Source organism: Colletotrichum truncatum (assembly GCF_014235925.2).
Source record: "Colletotrichum truncatum strain CMES1059 chromosome Unknown Contig_0019, whole genome shotgun sequence".
NCBI classification, from domain to species: domain Eukaryota; kingdom Fungi; phylum Ascomycota; class Sordariomycetes; order Glomerellales; family Glomerellaceae; genus Colletotrichum; species Colletotrichum truncatum.
In genome coordinates this window covers 260,692-281,597 of record NW_027222416.1, presented here as the reverse complement: position 1 = coordinate 281,597, position 20,906 = coordinate 260,692, and the positions used below count along the sequence as shown (strand labels likewise).

The 20,906-nt window shown below is 47.1% G+C and overlaps 3 protein-coding genes across 3 annotated transcripts; 1 reads left to right on the top strand and 2 right to left on the bottom strand.

Moving 5' to 3' along the window:
• Positions 1–4,457: 4,457 nt before the first annotated feature.
• CTRU02_215765 (reverse transcriptase domain protein) lies at positions 4,458–5,042 on the bottom strand (the record flags this gene model as incomplete). The annotated part of the gene is made up of 2 exons (XM_070206559.1): positions 4,458–4,849; positions 4,904–5,042. The coding sequence occupies 2 exons, from the start codon at positions 5,040–5,042 to the stop codon at positions 4,458–4,460; spliced, it is 531 nt and encodes a 176-aa protein (XP_070059768.1).
• Positions 5,043–15,217: 10,175 nt separating this feature from the next.
• Positions 15,218–15,454, top strand: CTRU02_215764 (uncharacterized protein; the record flags this gene model as incomplete). The annotated part of the gene is made up of 1 exon (XM_036733421.1): positions 15,218–15,454. One exon carries the CDS (start codon positions 15,218–15,220, stop codon positions 15,452–15,454), a length of 237 nt encoding a protein of 78 aa, XP_036574860.1.
• Positions 15,455–17,568: 2,114 nt separating this feature from the next.
• CTRU02_215763 (Ulp1 protease family protein) lies at positions 17,569–20,121 on the bottom strand (the record flags this gene model as incomplete). The annotated part of the gene is made up of 1 exon (XM_036733420.1): positions 17,569–20,121. One exon carries the CDS (start codon positions 20,119–20,121, stop codon positions 17,569–17,571), a length of 2,553 nt encoding a protein of 850 aa, XP_036574859.1.
• Positions 20,122–20,906: the final 785 nt, after the last annotated feature.

Sequence of the window (20,906 nt, the reverse complement as noted above, 5' to 3'; positions counted from 1 at the left end):
CGTAATTTCAAAGGGTCCAAGTTTCTTGAAGTCTAACTTATCGCTTGGTCGTTTTGTTTTGATGTTGCGGCGGAGAAGGTATACACTATCCCCCTCCTTTAGAGTTGGTCCCTCAACTCTTGATTTGTTGGCGTATTTGCGCATGCGTTCGCGCACAAATTCGAGGTCTCTGGGGAGTTCCTGCTGGATCTCCTTAAGTCTGTTGATGTCTGCCACAGCTTTCAGAGCTGCTGGGCCTTGTCGAGGTTGTCCGTAGGCTGTTGGGTTGAATCCATAGTTCAGATAGAATGGTGATTCTTTTGTACTTTCTCCTACTGCGCTGTTGTAGGCGAACTGGGCCATAGGTAGCAGTTGAACCCAGTTGTCTTGCTGATAGTTGACGTAGCAGCGTAGGTAGGTTTCCATGATCTGATTGATTCGTTCTGTCTGGCCATCGGTTTGCGGATGGAAAGCGGTGGACATCTTGTGGTCGGATCCTAGCTGCGAGATCAGGGATCTCCAAAACTTGGAAGTGAACAGCTTGTCTCTGTCGGATACGATTTCCTTCGGCATTCCGTGTTGGCTTACGATCACCTGCAGAAACTTGTAGGCGAGGTCTTCTGCAGTGCTAGACTCCATGTACGGGATGAAGTACGAATACTTCGTGAGTCTGTCGACGATGACGAGGACACTGTCGTAGTAGACGTTGGTCATTGGTTCTCGGGACTTGGGTAGTTTGGTGACGAAGTCCAGCGAGATAGATTCCCATGCGGTTTGCGGTACTGGGAGTGGCTGTATCTTTCCATAAGGCTGATGTCGGCTGGGTTTGCTTTTCGCACAAACCTCACAGTCCTTAATCGCTAAAGATACTTCTTGTCGTGTAGCCGTTTTGTCGTAGTGTTGGCGGATGCGTTTCCATGTCTTAGTTACGCCTTGGTGACCGTGTGCGGGTGCGGAGTGTATCTCCCTAATGGCTTCAGGAGACATCCTTCCAGGCGTGCTGGTACTGTCTCTTCTGGCCATCATTAAGAGTCTGGCTGCTGGCACAAGGTCTCCGTTTTTGTCTGCTTTGAGGATAACTCGGGTTTCCTCAGGTACCTGGACCTCATGGTCCGGTCTTCGGCTGAGGGCGTCGGCCCTGCCGTTTTCTTTGCCTTTCCGGTAGACGATTCTGAAATTGAATTCTGACAAGAATTCGGACCATCGAATTTGTCGTTTGTTGAGATCTTTCGATGTGGTGAAGTGTGCGAGATTCTTGTGGTCGGTGTATACTTTGACCTCGTACTTGGTTCCTGAGAGTTGCGGTCTCCATTCTTTGAATGCTTCGATAATTGCCATGAGTTCCTTGTCGTGTATCTGGTAATTGAGTTCTGGGCCGTGTAGTTTGCGTGAGAAGAAGGCACAAGGTCGTAGCTGTCCTTCTTCGTCTCGTTGACCTAGTTGTCCTCCTATGGCATAGTCTGAGGAGTCGGTCTCGACTTCGAATGGTTTCTCGGGGTTTGGTATGACGAGTATTGGTTCCGATGTGACTTGTTGTTTGATCTCGTCGAAGGCTTTTTTCTGTTCTTCTTCCCATTGCCAGGGGATGTCTTTCCTCGAAAGTCTCGTAAGGGGGTCGTTTCTGTCTGAGTATCCTTCCAGAAATCGTCGGTAGTAGTTCACAAATCCAATGAAGGATTGTACGTCCTTAACGTTCTGTGGTGTAGGCCAGTCTCGTACTGCTGCGATTTTGTCTTTGGACATTTTGAGGATTCCTGGGGCTATCGTAAACCTAGGAATTCGACTTCTTTGGCGTGAAACTTGCTCTTCTCGGGTTCCACTAGGAGTTTGGCGTCTTGCAGTTTCCGTAGTACTTGGTGTACATGTTTTTTGTGGTCTTTCAGAGTCTTGGAGAAGATTAGGATGTCGTCGAGGTAAACTACGACGAACACATCTAGAAATTCTCGTAAGACGTGGTTGATCATCGTCTGGAATGTCGCGGGTGCGTTGGTGAGTCCGAAGGGCATCACAAGGTACTCGTAATGTCCTCGGCGTGTTCGAAACGCTGTCTTCCATTCTTCACCTGATTTCATCCGGATCAGGTTATAGGCTCCTTTTAGGTCGAGTGCTGTAAACCACTGTGCTCCGTGCAACAGGTCTCGTAGTTCGGAGATGAGCGGTAGTGGGTAGCAGTTCTTGATCGTAATGTCGTTGAGTTTCCGGTAGTCGACGCAGAGTCGTAGTTTGCCGTTCTTTTTTGGTACGAACAGGATTGGGTATCCCGCTGGTGATGTAGAGGGTCTGATGTATCCCTTCTGTAGATTTTCTTCGAGGTAAGCGTCGAGTGCTTCTATTTCTTTCTGGTTGAGTCCGTAGATTGCTTCTAGCTTTGGCTCCTTCCCTTCCTTAAGGGGTATCTCGTGGTCGTAGTTGCTGTGTTCCGGGAGTCCGGTCTCGAGTTCTTCGGCGAATAGCTTCTGGTATTGCCGGTATTCTTCTGGGATAGACAGAAGTCGGTCTTCCTTGCCGATGTCTGTTGCTGATAACGTCCTGGCGTTTGCATCCTTGATCCGTAGGTATGCTAGAAATCTCTTCGCTTCAGGAGTCTTGAGAGGTTCGTTTGAGGCACCGTTCCGTGGTTGCTTCTCAGTGACTGAATCCTGGTCCCAATGGAGTTGGCCTGTTCTCTAATCTATCCGTGGGTTACTGTCGTATAACCATGGTCTTCCAAGGATGACATCGTACTTGTCTCCTATCTCCGTAATATCGAAGTTGAGTCGCTCATTCTGGCCATGGATCTGCATTGGGAGTTGCGCTGTCTCCATAACAATGCGTCCTCCGCCGTACTGGACTTGTTCTCCTTCAACGGTGCTGAGTTCGTAGCAGTCTTCGGCTGCTTTTCTTTTCCAGGTTATCTTTCTTTCATTCACCGTTCTTGGTGATATGAAGTTTCCTTGGGCTCCGCTGTCGATCATGGCGGTAGCTGTTCTTCCGTTGAGCTGTATTTGGACTTGTACATGCTCGTGTCGTTGTGTCGTGGGCGTCGTTGCGCTACATAGGGACCTTGTCTGGACTGCCTGTCGTTGTCCCTTGTCTTCGGTAGGCGAGTCTAGTTTTTTGACTGCTCGTCCGTTCCTTGTTCGTCGTTTTCTTGCTGTTTCTTCCATGCTTCGTCTTTCTTGATATAGTGGACTCGGCACTGGTCTCGGTAGCAGTGATACCACTGTATTTCTTCGTCAGAGTCCTCTCCAGAGCTGGTGTCGTCGACTGAAGCGACTTCAAAGGCGACTTCCAGTTGGGCATGTTGACGGGCAACATCGCGAGGTGTTTCCGAGTCGTTGGGGGTGTTCTTGGTCGTTTCTGATTCGACCTGTTCTTCCAGTTCTTGGTTGATCTGGCGGATCCGTGCGGGATCTCCTTGTGCATGTTGTCGTCGTTCGATGTGTGCGTCCAGCGCACCGAGTTGTCGTTGCCACATAGGGTTTTGTGAGTCCTGTTGAATCCGCTGCAGGTGGGCTTGTCGTCCTGCGTAGAGGAGGCTCAGCCTTCGCTGATTGTCTTGTTCTAATTCCTCGTTGTCGTTCATACTGTCGAGCCGTTCGATTGTCTTGCGCTCGATTTTGCTGTTGCTTCTATATCCCGCAGCGAGGGTCCGTTTAGGTACGTTGGTGGTGTCGTAACCAGATCGTTCTTGAGGTTTCTGGGGGTACCATCCTGCGTGTTCCTTACTGCTAGAGTGGATATAGCAGTTGTCATCGAAGCAGGTAGTCCAATTAAGTTGTTCATGAGGGATCGTCTTCGTGGCGATACTCGCTTGTCGTTTCTCTGGTACCGGTTGGAAGCGTTCCTTCTTAGGTGACCTGCATTCGTATGCTAGGTGTCCAATCTTCTGGCAGTTATAGCACTGTCTGTCTTTCTTCCAACTGTCGTTCTTTTTGTCGTTTCTCTGTGTAGCACTAAGGTCCATTGGTCTACTGTGGTGACCATAGGCAGTACTTTGTCGGGGGTTGTTCCAGTTGTTGCGGGGTCTATTGTCGTTTCGCTGGTTGTTGAACTGGTGCTGAGGCTGCCACTGGTACTTGCGTCCTGAGTTGGGGTTTTTGTCGTTTTTCGCCTCTTTCCTTTCGTCGTTCGAAAAGCCGGTTGTCGATTTTGATGGCGAGTTCGGCGTACTGGAGAAAGTCGTCAGGTCGATCAATCTTGATGATCTCGTCCTTGACTTCGTCCTTTAGTCCTTGATAGAACATGAAGATCTTGGTTTCCTCGGTGAGGTCGAGTTGAACGCTGAGTTGTCGGAAATTGGCGGAGTAGTCTTTGGCGGACTTAGTCTGCTTAAGTTGTGCCAGATCTCGTTCGGCTTGTCGCTTTTCGTCGGGGTCTTGGAAGAGTGACCTGAGCGCATCCTCGAATCCTTTAAAATTGGCGTAGATGTCGCGGGTCTCGGTGGTGCACTCGTCGAGGGTCTCGCATTTGAGGTATTCTTCCTGGATTGGTTTAAACTACTTGAGGGCCTTTCCTCGGAGGTAGGTGGCTGCGTGTACTACTTTTTCGGTTTCGTTGGTGAAATCTCCATGGTGAAAGTTCTGGTAGTTTTTGACCTGAATCAGGAATCCTTTGAGGGTCCCGGGGGTTCCGTCGTAGGTGACAGGCGCACTGAGCTTGAGCTTTTGTCGTCCTCCGTGGACGGGCGTGGTGACGATGTTGGCGGCGGCCCGGAGGGTGGTGATTTCCCCCTGGAGTTCCTGGATCTTCCGGAGGTTGGCGTCCCCCTTGATGTCTTCTTCCAGCTTCTTGTAGGCCTGTCCAGCGTGCTGGAGTTGCTCGTTGAGGTTTTCCATTGCTTGTCGGTTTTCGTTGACGATTTTCTGCATGTCTTTTGTCTCGGCTTCTTGTTTCTGGATTATGCGTCGGAGCTTATCGTAGCTTTCCTTGGTGAAAGAGCCATCTCCATCGGAGTCGTACTTGAGGTCCGGCATGTCGAAGTCCTCAGTGTTGGCGGGCTCCTGCGCGAGGCTCTGAGGCTGGTTGCGCGAAGAGGATGAGGATCCTGGAGTGGGTGATTTGGCAGAAGCGCGAGAAGACATCTTGTCTATACTGTTTAGTAGTTCTCAAAAGGTGACTTACTGAACAGGAGCAATCAAAGTGTTACGGCCAGCTAACTGACAGTGGGTTTGTGTTAACAGTAAGCCAGGGATTGACAACAGTAACAGTCGTTCTGGGGTCTGGTCGATTGAATCGTAGATCTTCAAAGGTCTTGGTGATCAGTCAAGGCCTCAACAAGAGTCGTAGAGTAGTCGTCACTTAGGTATAGCTGAAAGTACCGGTTAGGGTAATCACAAAGTTGATTGCTGAAGAGCTATGGAAGTCTGTCCTCGAGCCCGGCTCGAGTCCATCCTATATACAAGTCCTGAACGGTCCTCCTTATCTTGGCTATGTTGGATATTTGACATATCCAACATATCCGGGGATCGGTTGGATATCTGACATATCCAACATATCCAGCCCGGGTTGTCCTTACCCCGCGTTATCCCCGAGGCCACGTGACTTGTCCATAGTTCTTCCGTTCCGAGGATCCCTGGTTACACCTGTCCGGCTGGGTTACATATGCCCTGCGTTAGCCGCCGGGATCCAGGCGGGGTCGTGTTGGCGACCATGTCCAACGGGTCGTAACACTCTGCCGCGCCTCGGCCGCGAGGTCACGTAACGACCTCGCTCCAGCGCCTATATTCTTAAGCATCCCTCACTCCGCTCGCCTACATAGAGAATACAAGCCGTTTTGTTTCTAGTTAATACTGCCCATGCCGTAGTCAGGTCACCACAATAGACAAGAGAAACAAGATAGGAAACGGTTTCCCCATTAGTTATCCTACTTTACAGGCATCCTATAATATTAAAAAATACTAATCACAACATTAACTATTCCCTATGCCAGGACAAATTAGGTTCGAAAGCAGTAGTTTGTCTTCGTCTAGGATAATATATAGAGTTTTAGACTATAATAACATTTAGGTCTTCTTTATATACGCTCTGATTATTATCGACTTTGACTAAGGACATAAGGGTTGCTCTCCAATATTATAAAGATATTTTCTAGATCGAGACTTAATTTACATAGCGCATCCTTCATAGGCTAGACAGTATGCGAATCTTATATTAATAGCTTTGTTTCGCTATAGTCACTAGCCGTCGAGCGTAAAGATCACTACAGTAGCGGGAGGCTCAAAAAAGCAGTTAAACATTTGTCTTTAAAGGCGGCTAGAATCGTCTATTACTACAGGCTTTGCGTAAATCCTAACCTTATAATTAATATTAGATATTATTTACGGATTGATATTTTATTTAAAGTCTCTCTATTAGTTCTGCCTCTATTTACATTTCCTTTATAATCTCTTTATACGAATGTAATCCGCGTTTAAATACGTTAAAAGTATTATAGCTATTTAACTATCTACAGAAAGAAGTCTGACTTAATCGCCCCAACCAAAAGAAGAGACCACAGGTCGCTATTACTTACTAAAAATACCGAGTCGCAGACACATCAGTATGTCTAGAGATAGTACCATACACCTAACTCTCGCCTGATTATTTTTTGCCTAGCTGTCTATCTACTAGTACCCTAGTATGCTACCTGAATAAAGGTAACCAAAACGGCTTAGCCTTAGTTAAGTATCCCAGAGGCTCCAATCAGGATCCTTATCATAGTGATTCCCCTTAGTGACTCCAGGAATGCCGAAATCACCCTATCCTACCCCTAGCCTCACCCTGGTGATACCCAGCTTCCCCTGAATGGTAACCTTAAAAGCGGCGAAATCACCCAACTCACCCTATTGGTTGAAGGGTGATAAGCCGAGGAACACCCGAACGTAGATTCCATGGAATGGCTGTTTGTCAATCCTGATTTCTGCGCCGTTCACGTACTTCCCAAAAGTCCGAGAGGAAACGAGAACACCGCGATTGGATGCATCTATATGGGAGCCAGGGAGTTAGCATTTAGACTGGGCGACCCTCTAGTTCACAGGTAGCGGCCTAAGCATATAAATACCCTCAATAGGAAGACATTATAGAATATAACCCTTGAAGCTATTGCAAACAAATTGTTTTGAGTACTTGCAATCTCATTGAGTTTTTAATCCAGATGCCACGAGCAGTGCAGGGCTACCAACAACAGCATCAGCAAAAGCTTCAGTTGGGAAAAGTCCAATGTAATTCACTTCATGGCTGCGTTCCTAGTGACCTAATAGATAGATCGTAACATCCCCCTACGACCTTGAACCAGTTCTCTTGTGCTACTTAGAAGGGTTTGCTTCGATATGCAGACTACCGTATATACAACCTCTATCATCAACGCCTTCCCTTATACATATTAATCTGGGATATAAGCTTGTCATTGATGTCTTTTATCTCCGTCCAGTATTCAGTGATGACAGTGATGGAGGGCCACAAAGAAGCCTCCATTACCCCATTAGGGGCCTCTCGAACATGTCGGTCTAGCGCTGCCCGTAGGGTTGTCAGATGGTATCGAATGCCTTCAAGGTTTATGTACATCATCTGATATAAGTCCGATGATGTCGTAATATTCCGAGACTTGAGCAATGAATAGCTGTGGTTTTCACTGCAAAAGACGCCGTACCAGCCTAACAAAGATTGACATCTGTAGTCAAGTGTCCATGAGGTTGAGATCCGATGGGTAGCCATTTGTGGACCACAAAGCTTATCCATAGCAGCTTGGAATTGGCATTGCGACTCTTCTAGCAGGTGAAAACATGACTCCTTGGGGCTGGATTTTGGGGGAGATGCTTTGTCGAGGAGGGAGTCTGAAGTAGAACTGAGCTTGCTTAATGACTGGCATAGGTGGCATGGAGGGCTGAAAAAGGACATGATGCCTGAATGTCAACGGGTAGGGGTTCAATTGAAGATTTGGTGTTTGCTTCCGGCTTTGACATGAAAGCTTGTATAAAATAGGTATGTAAATTCAAGTGAAAATCATAGAAGTCTGCTGAAGCTCATTTAATACTCATCTAAGAACTACGAAAAACTACGTTATGCACAGATACTGGCTAAACTTCGCTTGCCAAGTAAGTCCGGATGTTTTCTCCCGTTTTATCAGAATTGCTAGACGGAGTGATTCTTAGTCCTCTACAGATCTTGGTACCATCAAGTACAGTTATTGACCCTGAATATGTAGGAGGCGTAGAGTACCATGGTAGTAATTGTCATTGACAAGAAGTATCTCACAATCGTCCAGAGAGGTATCTTTTTAGATCTGCTTCCGTACATTCACTTAACTAGAGAAATAGGAAAATGCCAATCTTGGCGGGGGCAAGACCCAGTTCAAGCGAGAAAAAAAGAAAAGAGACAAGCATAACAACAGGGAGGGGAAACTATGTAGTTTTCTCATCACACCAAATGCGCAGACACACGCGTGACAAGAAGGCCCACTCTTTTATGCAGGCCATAGGCAGGCTGCGTCTTTATTTGTCACTTAGGTGGGAGATAACAGACAGTGCAGCTCGTACGGCCGTATTCTAGTAAGACATCATACTGCGTCTTTGATACATAACTGGAGCAGGGCAAGACGGAGTAGCTTTGCGCGCGACATGCAGCGGGGTAGCTCTGCAGCCTGCCGTGTATAGTGGCGGTGAGAATATTTGCAGCATCTGTTAATGATTTTGTAACATGTTTGTTAATTCCTGTGATGGAGAGGCACTCAAAATCAAGGCGTCTGGGGGCTGTTGACTTGTGTCGTGATGGCTCCGGACCTCCGGACCCGCTCTGCCGTGTCTCGGCCGCGAGATCAATTGACGACTTCGCTTCAGCGACCGTATTCTTAAGCGTCCCTCGCTCCGCCCGCTCACTTAAGGAATTCAAGCCGTTTTGCTACTATTTGATGCTGTCCGTGCCGTGATCGGTCACCACAACTTGCATTTGAGTATTCTACCCGCCGACCCTAATCACTGCCCAGTCTAGGCAGCTCAGCCATCTGAATTGGATTCTTAATCCGCCCTAAAGTAAGTAACGGGTTTTGTTACGTTGGCGGCGTTAATTAGTTGGATCGGCCATATGGACGTGCCTAATTTTTGATGGCGTTGTCTTAACGGGCGTCGTTGAGAGACGGGTTAAGCATGCAAATACAACAAAAGAATTGAAAAGACGGGAGCGGGAAATGACATGAAGATAGACTGTAATCAAAGACTTGAAGTTTCGAAAAAAGGAAAGGGCTTAGACTTACAACTACAGAAGCCAAACAATCGATCGAGGCTAACAGCTATGTGAGCCTGACACTCGTGGGACCTGACGACCATTACAGCCATAACAACTATGATAAGAATAACAACCAAAATAACCGATAACTATACTCCATAAAATGACTATATCTAGACTACCTTTTTGCCTGTCCCCTCGCCTGCCGCCTTAAGTAGTATGAGCAATCTTTCTATTCGACTATCAAAGCGCCTATACTTCAGAGTGGGAGTTACAATTAGTATGTTAATACTGTAAGATTGGGTATTCCTTATGGAGGCCTGTCACTGGCAAGGCTGGTAGTCGGTCCCTGGCATGTATTCAGGGGCTTGTCCAAAATATGCATTGCGACTGGCGGTTCGGTGTCTTCGTGACGTATATGTGGTCATTGGGGCCGTTCTGGCGCTCTGGCTCCCTGTGATGTGTATCTCAGAAGCATTTCAACACATCTTCCACTAGTACCAACTGATAATAACAAATATCGCTGGTATCTGGACAATCATTTTAAATGCCTGCAAATTTATGGACCGCCGTGTGTGCACCGCTTTGTGATGCTAAACCTGGTCTTGAATATCCGCTGTGTGAGCTAGCAAGTTACCTGAGGTAGAGAAAGCATATTGATAATAGGAAATCACTGGAAGGAAATCGTGATGCAACCTAGCTAGCCCTTCTTTATCATGTTCACCAACATCTGTCATGCTATTACTTGCATAAACCTGTACATTTATTGTAGCTACCACTGTTTGTAAGCCCGCCCTTTGTTTTATCCAGCTGAACCCTAACTGTAACGAATTCATGGTCCATATGCGGTGATGGTTCCGGAGTCCCAAACCTACTGTTTTGCGCCCCATTGGAATGGTCACGGGAAAGGCTCGCACCAGCGACCAAGTTCTTACGCAACACATCCTTCACTCGATCACTTATAGGTGTAAAACCTTTTATATCAAACTGACACCACCCGTACGGTATCCTTGTATTGCAACACACTATGAATTTTACTTTCTTTAGGAGAAGACCCCATTTCTGGGAGTTTCTTCGAGTAAGGTATGCAACTAGTAAAAGAATGTGTGACGAACACGCTAGGCACAAAGATGCTGGCCCGTAATGTGCGTTGATTCTTCCAAAATCTACTGCCCTAGATGCACACTATATATATCCATCCGGCTGGCAGGGATCTCTCTAATACAGGCTGTATCAGGCTGTCTCACTATGACTCGTGCCTATTGAGCCCACAGACGTTCCATCGTCACAGAATGCAAACCGACTTGAGAACAACTGGTTGTCATGAGGATTGAATTTCGTAAGATCGACGTTGTCTTGATTAGGATATGTACTTTTGATCTCTATGCTATATCCATTGGCAAATCTGTTTGTAGCCTTCTTCACTGGGCGTAGTCAAAGATAGACGCTACTATCGACCACGCATCTACTAATCTTGAGCAAGCTATCCACGGTATTTACTTATCGATGAATGTTTTTTATTAATTGTTATTTTCAATGCTTGATATTCCTATTAATTGTTTGTTATAGAGAAATAAAAGAAGTATGTTAGGTTTAAATTGATTCGAATTTGGAGCTAGATCAGCTCAAACACTGCTCAGAATGCACGTAACGATGTCATAGACCCTCGCAACACTACCTACGGGCAATAAATCCCATCAATAGTAAATGCGAGACATAGTCAAGCACATCAAGCATATCAAGCAAACTTCGGACAAGAAACTCCGCCAATTCGCAAGCCAGCATACAATCCAACTGGTTCGACCAAAAAGACCAATCATTTTCTATACTCATCTAATCCACCTTTCAAACCCACAGATCGGGCTACCTAAGGGGCTCTCATGGTTAGTGTTTTTTATTTCCTTGAGACAAAAGTTGTATAGTTATCAACTCGCAAAAAAGGTCTTTCTCGACAATTCTAAGCCTCCATTCGCGGCCAAAGCCCGGAACACTTGCCATTCAATTCCACTGGTCAGTTTGCATCCAAGCGTGGACCGCAGCTACAAGTCCTCAAAGCGAAGAAGGCGCGATCTCCAATAAGGAATAAGGCAAAGACTTCCTATCAGACCAGGAAGCAGAAGACGAAATGAGCTCCCACAATCGCTTCGGACCTTTTACCTCGTGTCCTTCCAAGTCAAGCCCAGCGACACCAGAGAAGCCGCAAGATGGCGATTTTGCTAAGGCCATTCAATACTATTCGTAGGGTTTAGCATGAGCCTATCTGTCTGTTCACCTGTCCTAGGGAATCTCCGCACCTTATTAATAAGTACTTTAATATATCGCTCCTGAGTTTAATAATGTTGAACTTGGTTGAAACCGACCGAAAATCTGACAATCTAACATGTGTAAGAGTCATAAAACATCACACTTCTTATAAAACTTTCAAACTACAGTGTTTCTGCCTACCTAGAGATTTAAAACGTGTACTTCAGGTGTTTACACGTAACTTGAGAGTTTGCTATTCTTTAGCTTGAAGCTGCGCTCTTTGAGTGCTTTGCAAAAGATAATTAGAGAGTATTACGTTATTCCAAAGGCTATGCAACAAACAAAAGGAGCAGCAGCAACTACGAAAAAGCCGCACACTACTAACAACAATGAGCATATCCAAAGAACGCATGCGCTAGGAGTCACTCATCAACCGTTTAGTGGGCCCTCTTAAAAGGCAGTGAGGCATAAAGCCCCAGTTCAAGCAAGTAGAATCAGTGCTTAGATTCGAGAGTGTCAACAACGCTACGCATACCTTCGAGATTTACGCTCTTCACTTCGAGCCAAAATCTCTTTCTGACAGGACTTTGCGAAGGTAAATCTTCACGTGTATTTGTTTGTAGCACGGTAGAGCCATAGGCAATATTGCGTTTAATGTTGTCAACTTGGCTGTGGGATCACCGTCCTTTGTGTAAGGGCTATAGGGATGGCATTTATCTCCTCCTGCCGCTCTATCGACCTGTCTGTCCTTGGAGTCTCTCAAAGTATTCATGTTAAGACTTATATGATACACCATGGCTTACAGCGTTGCCCTTAATAATGACTCCCGAGCAGTAGTCTCCTGAAAGACGATGCCGTTCCCGGAGCAAAAGGACCGTGGGGATGAAAAAAATGCTCAGAAAGAGACTGACTGTGATTTTCGTTACATTCTTAATCGAGGTTCGTCATCAAGAGCTCAACCGTAGACTTGTCTATAGAATTCTCAAGAAGCTCCCCTACAAGCAAGCAAGCTTTATGACATATCTCCCAGTCAAGATAAACTTTTGAGGTAATTTAGTAAGAATAACTATGAACCCAGTCAGCATTTCTTTTGATAAGCATTCTCGCCAGCACATTCCGACTCAGCACACATCGACTCAGCACACATCGACTCGGCACACATCGACTCGGCACACATCGACCCAAAGCTGTGTGCAGCTTTGACGCTCGATCCATGACTCAGATTGACTAGAAGCGCATGCCACGGAGTCAAGAGTTGGTCAATTATGAATGTACTCAAGAACCTTAGGTAGGTATCCTTACGATGACGCAAGGAAGGCAGTTATAGGTTAATTAGATGGTAGCAAACAGCGATAATGCCGTGGCTATGGCGGTATGCCTAGCGGACATTTAAGATCGCCTGAAATAAACAAGATGCTACTCGAAGCCATTACTATGCCATCCGGAGTAAATAATGAAAAGGTGGAAACCTTCGATGTTCAAGTGATGCTGTGCCCTCAAACGCAGGTGAAATTGGGGTAAAATGCTTAACATTGCATACATTACCAGCAACTCCAGAATGAATGGCCTTATGTCTATTAATGTTCTTATCAACGAGTCTCAGGAAATGAATCGGTTTTAACGCCTCTTACTCCCACATCCATCTTCCTGTGGCAAAGTTTGCCATTGAATCAAGACCGAAATCCTTGGGGCTTCTCACTTAGCTACAGCTGGGGGTGGCCATTAGCCAATTTTACATGCTTCGATACTCTCATCATCACCCAACGCATTATCAACCTTGAGCAGTGGAAAGAGGGGCATCTTAACTGTGTACGGCTCTTTTGGCAACGTTTATATTATTGATCAGTAGTGTATACACACATAATTCAGGACTTCCGTAAGTAGTCTACGGGTGGAATCCTGAATAGGTCCTCTTTGCATAGCGGCTGGCGCAGATTACAATGTTATGTTTGTCTTCGTCATTGAGGCGCCCGCCTGGTGGGCTCATCAGTCAATCTTCTATCTAATACTCATTTTCCAGGGTCCAGGCAGCGCCAAAGTCAGTGCTACCAAGTTGGGGAGGTTTTTTATCTTTGAAACCCTGAATCCAGCTTTAAACTGTGTCATATGTCAGCAACTAGACGGGAGATTTGAGTAAGAGCCTGTCTTGGTAATACGAGAATCGAGCATTTTGAAAGATGATTGTGGGCGCCGATAAATTTTCTCTGCTTCTTGGAGATATCTGGAGGTTACAGCCTGGACGACATTATGGCAGAAACTTGAGATAATCAGAATAAATGAAGGAACTCAACCACTGCAGGTTGCAAAATGGAAGAAGTGAAACAGACCGTGGCCAGAGAGAAGAATGTAAGAGAAATGTAAGTAGCTTTGGAACTTTTCATGGGTTTGTCTTAAAACTGGTGTGCAGGAGTGAGAGCCTTAAAGACGTTAACTTTGCTAGGGTCATCATTGCAGGTTGTTCCATTGCAGGCTGCACATAACGTGAAACCTATTGCCCGGGCGAAAAGAACAAAAAACCCTGCCATCACCTGCATATCTTAATCTACCACTATACAAGGCAGACAAGACTTGAGATCTACAGTTGTGCTTAGGTAACGTGTGATGCAGGGAAGATGTCGTACTGGTGGCCTGGACCGGGCGGTCTAAATCGTTCCAGCAGCTGCTTTTTCAGAGTTTGTGTTTCGGAATAACGACTGAATCATTAACACGTAGCGACAAGCGTGTCAAGTTAATAAAATGAAATAATAGAGAGCGGAGATGGAAAAGATGTTATGTTTGAACAAGAGTGGAAGAAGCTCCATGTTGTGATGTAGGTTTCCGGTTGATGATGAACGTGAAGAAACGGATTGAAAAGTTCAAGGCGGAGACGAGAACTAAAAACATGAAGAAAGGAAGCCTACAATAGACAAAAACAAAAGGAAACTACAGGAAGCATATCGAACCAGCTGGTTAAAGTATGGCAGAATTGCAGTAGTGCTTAGTCAAACTTAAGGTAACTCTTGCCCTTCACCTTCTGTCCTCCTTCACTTTGAAGATCTGCACATGCCTCCAAAAGAAAGTGCGACAAAGTAGCTTCTTCACAAGAAACAGCAGAGGCTCTCAAGTACCAACGGAATCAGCAATAAGTAAATTGAACGGACCTTCTCACAAATAAGATGGTTATTTTTCGGCAAGCGTTATGCAGCTCACCTGACTGTCTTTCCTCTTCTCCCAAAACATTTCCTAGCAAGAGGAACAAACCATAGTTGCCTTCACCAATCTCCTCAATTTACTTTCGCCCATACCAGAACTTCCCAACTACGAAACCATTTTTTGCCACTTAATTTGACATCCCCAAAACATCAAGCCCAAAGTTGGACTCCTCATCCAAACCAGATTCAATAGGAGCATTAGGCATAATGGCTCGTCTACGCAAGCCACCCAGATCCACCTCAATCACTGCGACTTTCGCTGGTGAAGCCGAGAGCTCAAACAAAGGCTTGGACCCAGCCGCCCACATTCGGTCCAAGACGAATGCCCAGCTCCGCGACATTCTAAACGAGAACAACGTCCAAGCTTCGTCAAGACTACGGAAGAGCGAGCTTATAGAGTCTGTTCTCCGCCTACAGCTTGCCAAAAAAGAGGTACCTTTTGGTGGTGATAACCTACGTGTGTCCGTCCATTTGCTGACGTTCATCACAAGGACAAGACGGAGAGCGATGAAAACAGCGACGACCGGGGCCTCACAGATGCAATGGAGAATGTGGCCATCTCGAGCGCAGATGCTGAATCATCAACCGACCTTCCTACCGAGACCTTGGACCACCCACAGATAATGGTCCCCGCTGCCCACGACGACGTTTCATATCTCGAACCTGATTTCGATCCCAACATACTCACAGTCGCAAGACTCCGGAACATCCTCTGCGCACACGGAGTCGACTACGGTATAGCTAAACGAAAAGCTGATCTTGTCAAACTGTTTTATCAGCATGTCACGCCTGCTTCAGCTGGCATGCTCGACGCCATGGCTCATGTGCAAAGGTCAGACAAAGATATCACAGACGCATGAAGAGGTGGTATGCGCTATCATTGATGCAATGGAAATAGAACCACAAGGGTTTACTTATTTTGGCGGGATGCAATTGTCATAGGTTGGAAGTTCAACATTATTGGTAGGGACTTGCAGAAGTTATGGAGTGAAATGAGCTAGCTGCAGCAAAACTTTGTTTCGTTTAGTCATTTGTAATCAAGTGCGAACAACTCTGTTAATCAGTCAAGGGATCATACCAGGAAAATCTGTCATCGAAAGAGGCTTACTATAGTAACGTCCTCGGATGAACTGCACTCAGCGATGACCCTTTGCGCTTCATGGCCTGGGCTTGCTACTTGGCAGCACCAAGTAAATTCCTTCGATATTAGGCACAGCAGAACAGCAAAATCTATTCCCATTACCGTCCCAGATGGACTTGTATCCAAGCAAGAGCGGTTGTTCAGTGCATGGCATGGTACTTTTAGTTGACCACACGTTTCTGACGCCTCAGTCCTAGATGAAAGATCTTGAAGTTCACGTAGGCATCTGCTTGAAACCAAAAATTCTTCCCAAGTACTTAAATATCATTAAAATGGACCGGATCAGATCTTTTAGTTTTTCAATCCCGATCATGCGTTAAAGCCAATCGCCACTCGAATTATTCTTTTGTAATTTCTCAGCTGCTACCTTGGAAGAGTTTGCTTTGAGGATCACAAACGCCGTATTATTTTGTCTAGGGCTAACTGTCCTATGAGTCCCCTGCATGCGTTCTCAACTCCTGATAAGCTGCGAATGCCGGCTGTTGTGACAAGTGGAACTATACTGTCATTTCGGATCATACGAGCGAGTATTACCTTGGAAGTTGCCTTACTTCTTGCTGATGCCAGCACCCCAGCGACGGAACCGGCCCGAAGCCAGATTGCTGTGTGATAAGCGAACCGGTAAATCACATCAGCTCCATAATGTTTTTACCCATGCGGTCTTGTATTCTACTTAAAAGTTCTAGCTTTGTGTTACGTCTGTACCTAGGAGACGAAACCTTATACCCGTACCTCTAAAGTAGCACAGCCTGGTTGAGGTGTGCGTCAGGCTGATGACTTCGGGGTTGATGCATTTGCATCGATGAACCCAACACTATAAACAGCTATAACGGGTCCAGAGCCATTAATCATCCAGCAAGTGAGACCATGGGGCATAGCCCTGGCTACTTCGGCGTGTCTGTCATCGATGCCGGTTGCTCGTCAACATCGTGGGTTCCGTTGACAAGAGTTGTTGGATTATTGACTAGAGAGTTCAACCGCAAGACGATTCAAAAACAAAACCAAAAGAAACATTAAGCTGCTATAAATTGCACGAAACTTATTTTCAAAGTTTACTTTCTTATTCTTCTCTCAATTCTTGTTATTCTCATAGAACAAAAACCTGGCAGACGGCGCCTTTGAGCAGACATCAATGATTGACTAATGACAGCGACCCTAAAGAAGTAGCTAGAAATAGAGACTCGAATACATAAGTTCCAATGTCAATAGTCTCTTTCAATCTTTGCGGAAGATGTCTTGGGTGTTGAAGCAAAACCTTTATGCAGCCTCCAGTGCTAGAGCTTTTGGTGGTGAGGCCCGCACCCGACTCACTTGACATCCAGTATTAGCGGGCCGCCTGCCACCATCTTAGTCAGCCACCCACCATAAGGCTTTTCCAGCCATCACAGCCCACTGAATTTAGCGAGGTAGTTGACCTCGACACACCCACTGTTTGAGCTATCGCCACTATTTGCTATCGTCGGCTTCAGAACATGTGACCGCCAATCCACTGTCCTACCAGTCCCAACCATGACCCACGCTCGGATTCTTACTTCTGCGCAAGAGGGCCAATACATCACGCCCAGCGAGATAGCCTCTCTGCAAATTACTCACAAGTCATGTCCATGGATCATTTTCGCATGATACTCGGTGCGAACAAATAAAACACACTCGAGCTCGAGCAATCATCACTCTATTCTATACTATAGCACTCCTGGATATCTCTCGCATACAGTCATGAGTCATCTCCTCCCGTAACAAAACAAATAACTCGTCGCCGTCTATTAGTACAAAAAAAAGAAGAAAAAAAGGAGAAGAAAAGGCATACATGCTAAAGCCCTTCTGCCCTTTACCTCACACACCTTGTGCCATGTCTAGCCGTCTTTCCACGGCGCAGCGACCCTCCTCCACTAATTCAGCCATGAACTCCCAAATCTGCGTGTACACCCGCAGCTTCTGAGCGTCCTTCTCGGCCCGCAACATCTCGCGCTCCGCCTCTGCCAGCCATCTTGTCTGTTCGGTTTCGGCCAACCTGACTGGGCTGTCGCCTTCCTGTACGGCAAGCTGTTTGCGCCGGCAGTGCTCGTCCTTCTTGTGTAGGACTGTTGCCTCGGCGGTTCGTAAGGTAGCCGCGGCCATGGTACCAATGTTCTGCAGCACATGTCCTGTACGCATGAGTTGTTGATGGGCTGCCGTCCACACTGAGGCCCGCTCCTTGTTTGCATTTGCCGCGTCGGCGACGACGTTCTTCTTCCACTCATCCACCTTGGCAGCGAAGTCGTTTGCCTCAGAGGTACTGACGCGGCCAGGTTTCAGTACTGGTGCTGGGATGGAAGACGTGGGTGGGGCCATGTCACCATGATCGAGGAATTGTGACCGGAAGAAGACTCGGTGGCGATCCTTGGCGCTCAAAAGCTCTCCATGCTGTGCCATGCTCGTGTCTGTCATGATCGTGATGAGTGTCCTCCATAAACTCGAGTTGATGGCTGGGGCGGTGCGCTGAACTACCAGATACGCGAGGAAGGCGATAACGTGTACGCCGCAATCATTGGCGTTGCTCTGCTGGGCGCAAGGCATCGAAGCCATGTAACCGGCGGGACGGGACAAGTTCGGGAGGTATGCACGGCAAAAGCCATCCAGCTGCGTTTGTGCTTCCCTCGTGTGGGCATCATTTTGTAGCGAGTCGTAGAAGTCGGCCTCGACATAGGACGCATGGCGGCGCAAGATGACAAGTGTCCAGTGATTCCCGCCCAAGAACAAAGGTAAGACGGCGGTGGTGTTTGGTTGAGAAAGCCCCAAAAACGTCGACTTGTCGAGGCTAGGCACCTTTTTGCTTGTGACCAGAGAGTCGACAAGGAGCCAGTAGTGCTCCCCACAAGATTCCAGGATCATGCCCATGCAGTGAAGGAGTTCGGCGCCCCGCAACCAAGTGGTAGTGTCAATTCTCTGCACGGAAACTGTCTGCAGCGGCTCCATGGTAGCTGAGGTGCGCGACTCGGCGATGCTTTTATCGGCCAGAGGCGAAGGAATCGGTAAAGCAGTGCTAGATGGCGACAAAAGAACGGAAGAATGTGCTGGGGGATTAATGTCCTTGGGAGACTGGAATGAGTCTTCGTCGAAAGGACCAATCTGCGGCGAACGGTCAAACAACGGAGAGGACTGCTGTTGTGCTGGTAGCCCATGCCGTGGAAGCTCTGGACTGAATTTGCGTTCTTGTTTGCTACACCGGCTGAACTCGAAGCTTTCGTCGTTGGAAGTGTCAGACTTGGCGCGTTTGCGAGGATGGTGCTCGTCTTGGATGTTCGCTACTGATGCCGACCGGCGGTTTCTGCGGGTTGTGATGTTGCTACTGAAGACGTCTGACGACTCAGTAACAGGCAAGTGTTGCTTTTTGTTGACAGTGGGACTTGGTAGGGGATCTGAGAATATTGTTGACTCTTCGACAATGGTTGACAAGTCTCTGTGGAACGACTGTTGTGGGTTCATACGATTTTTTGCAGGAGGAGTTTCTGGTATTTCCGGGATGCCAAATTCCTCCCCCTCTTCATCTGAGGAGTTACCTCCGTTACCCCCAAGGTGAAAACTATTGTCCAATTCTCGATCTGAGTCGCTACCTTCCATGTGTTCTTGTTCGTCGAGACGTTTGCCTGGGGCGTGGGAATCGTCGCTGGGGTTCGGAGCTCGACTGCCAGCCCTGAATAAGTCGACTCTGTCGCTGTCTTTGCCTAGATCAATGCTGGCACGTCGGTGGTCTCCGGCCTGGCCCTTCTTCCCATTGGTGCCCTTATTCTTGTCATTTCCATCCGTTATCCCATCGTCGGAGTTCTCTTCCCTGGCCAAATCTCTTGACTCAGCCTTCCGCGGAGGTTTGCTCCAGGCGTTGACGTCAAGAGAAGTGAGAGCCTCCTTCAGACGATCAACCGGTTTCCTCTCCTTGACAAAGGGCGCACCTTGTGTAGTAATGGTCGGACTGGTGGATTCGAAGGCTCGATTGATGTCGAGAATGGTGACTTTCGGGTGTGTCTGTCGCAGGTACTTGAAGGCGTCTTGAGCGGCGCGACTGGCAGCAACTGAGACGCCAAAAAGGAACACAAAGGTGCTCTTGGAGACTTCGAAGTGTTTAAGGTTGGCTCCCAAGCGATACAGGCCCTCTTTGAGGAGGTCTCGATTGAGCTTAGCGATGTCATCGGCCAGCTCAGCGTCCAACGCGACATTAAGCAGAGCAGGATTGACGTGTTGCAGGACGAAGGTCGAAAAGGAGCTATCGCGTGCGATTGTGAGGTCGGGATCGGCGGTGTTGAAGTCTTCCTTCAGCCTCCTCCACAGCGAAACAATCGTGTCCGCCTGGTTCTGGTCGTCGGGGGCTTTGGCGAGGGAATTGAAAATGGCGAGCGTTGATTCCAGCATCTGAGCTTCAGTCACGAGAGGGACAAGAAAAGGAGGTTTTCGATGTCATTTCGGGGGGGAGGGACGTAGGTGGCATAGATCGTAAACTAGAACAAAAGAGAAAAGAAGAGGAGAAAGTTTCGTCGTTTGGTTCGAATGAATTTACAGCAGGCATGACGATTGATTGTGGACTGTCAGTTGGGCAGGCGCGGGGGCCGTGAGGCAGTAGGACCAGTTATCGCGTTTAGCAATTATTTTAAGAAAGCATACCGGAAGAGATAAGAGAGATAAAGACGCGAAGCCACGTGATAGCGCGAGATGGCTTGTTCTCAGAAGTGCGACACAGCGCAGTAGTAAACATGGCATGAAAGATTTGTGGCCAAAGCGTTGTTAAGCTGGTGCCAACTCCATATTTGTGGCAGAACGCCCATAGCGCCACATGTGGCGCCTAGGATTGCGGGTCCACTTTCGCACTCGTGTGGTATTGCTTCCATATTTGTGGCAGCAATCCCACATTGAATCTGGCATTTGATCAAGTCTTACCGCGATAGCCAATATTGCCCCTGTTCTTTAGTAATAATTTAGATGTCAGCCCACCAAAGCCAGCCATAGCCAGAGCAGTGGTTCATAATATTAGTATTAGTAGTGGGTTGAAGCTATTATAGAGGGCGATGCCCTATTAGAACCCCTAACTACTGGCGGCTTCTACTAGGCAGGGAGTTTTAAGTATAACACTACTATCTATAACTATAATAATTAGTAGTAATAATCTATTATATTTCCCTTATAGATTATTTATAAATAAC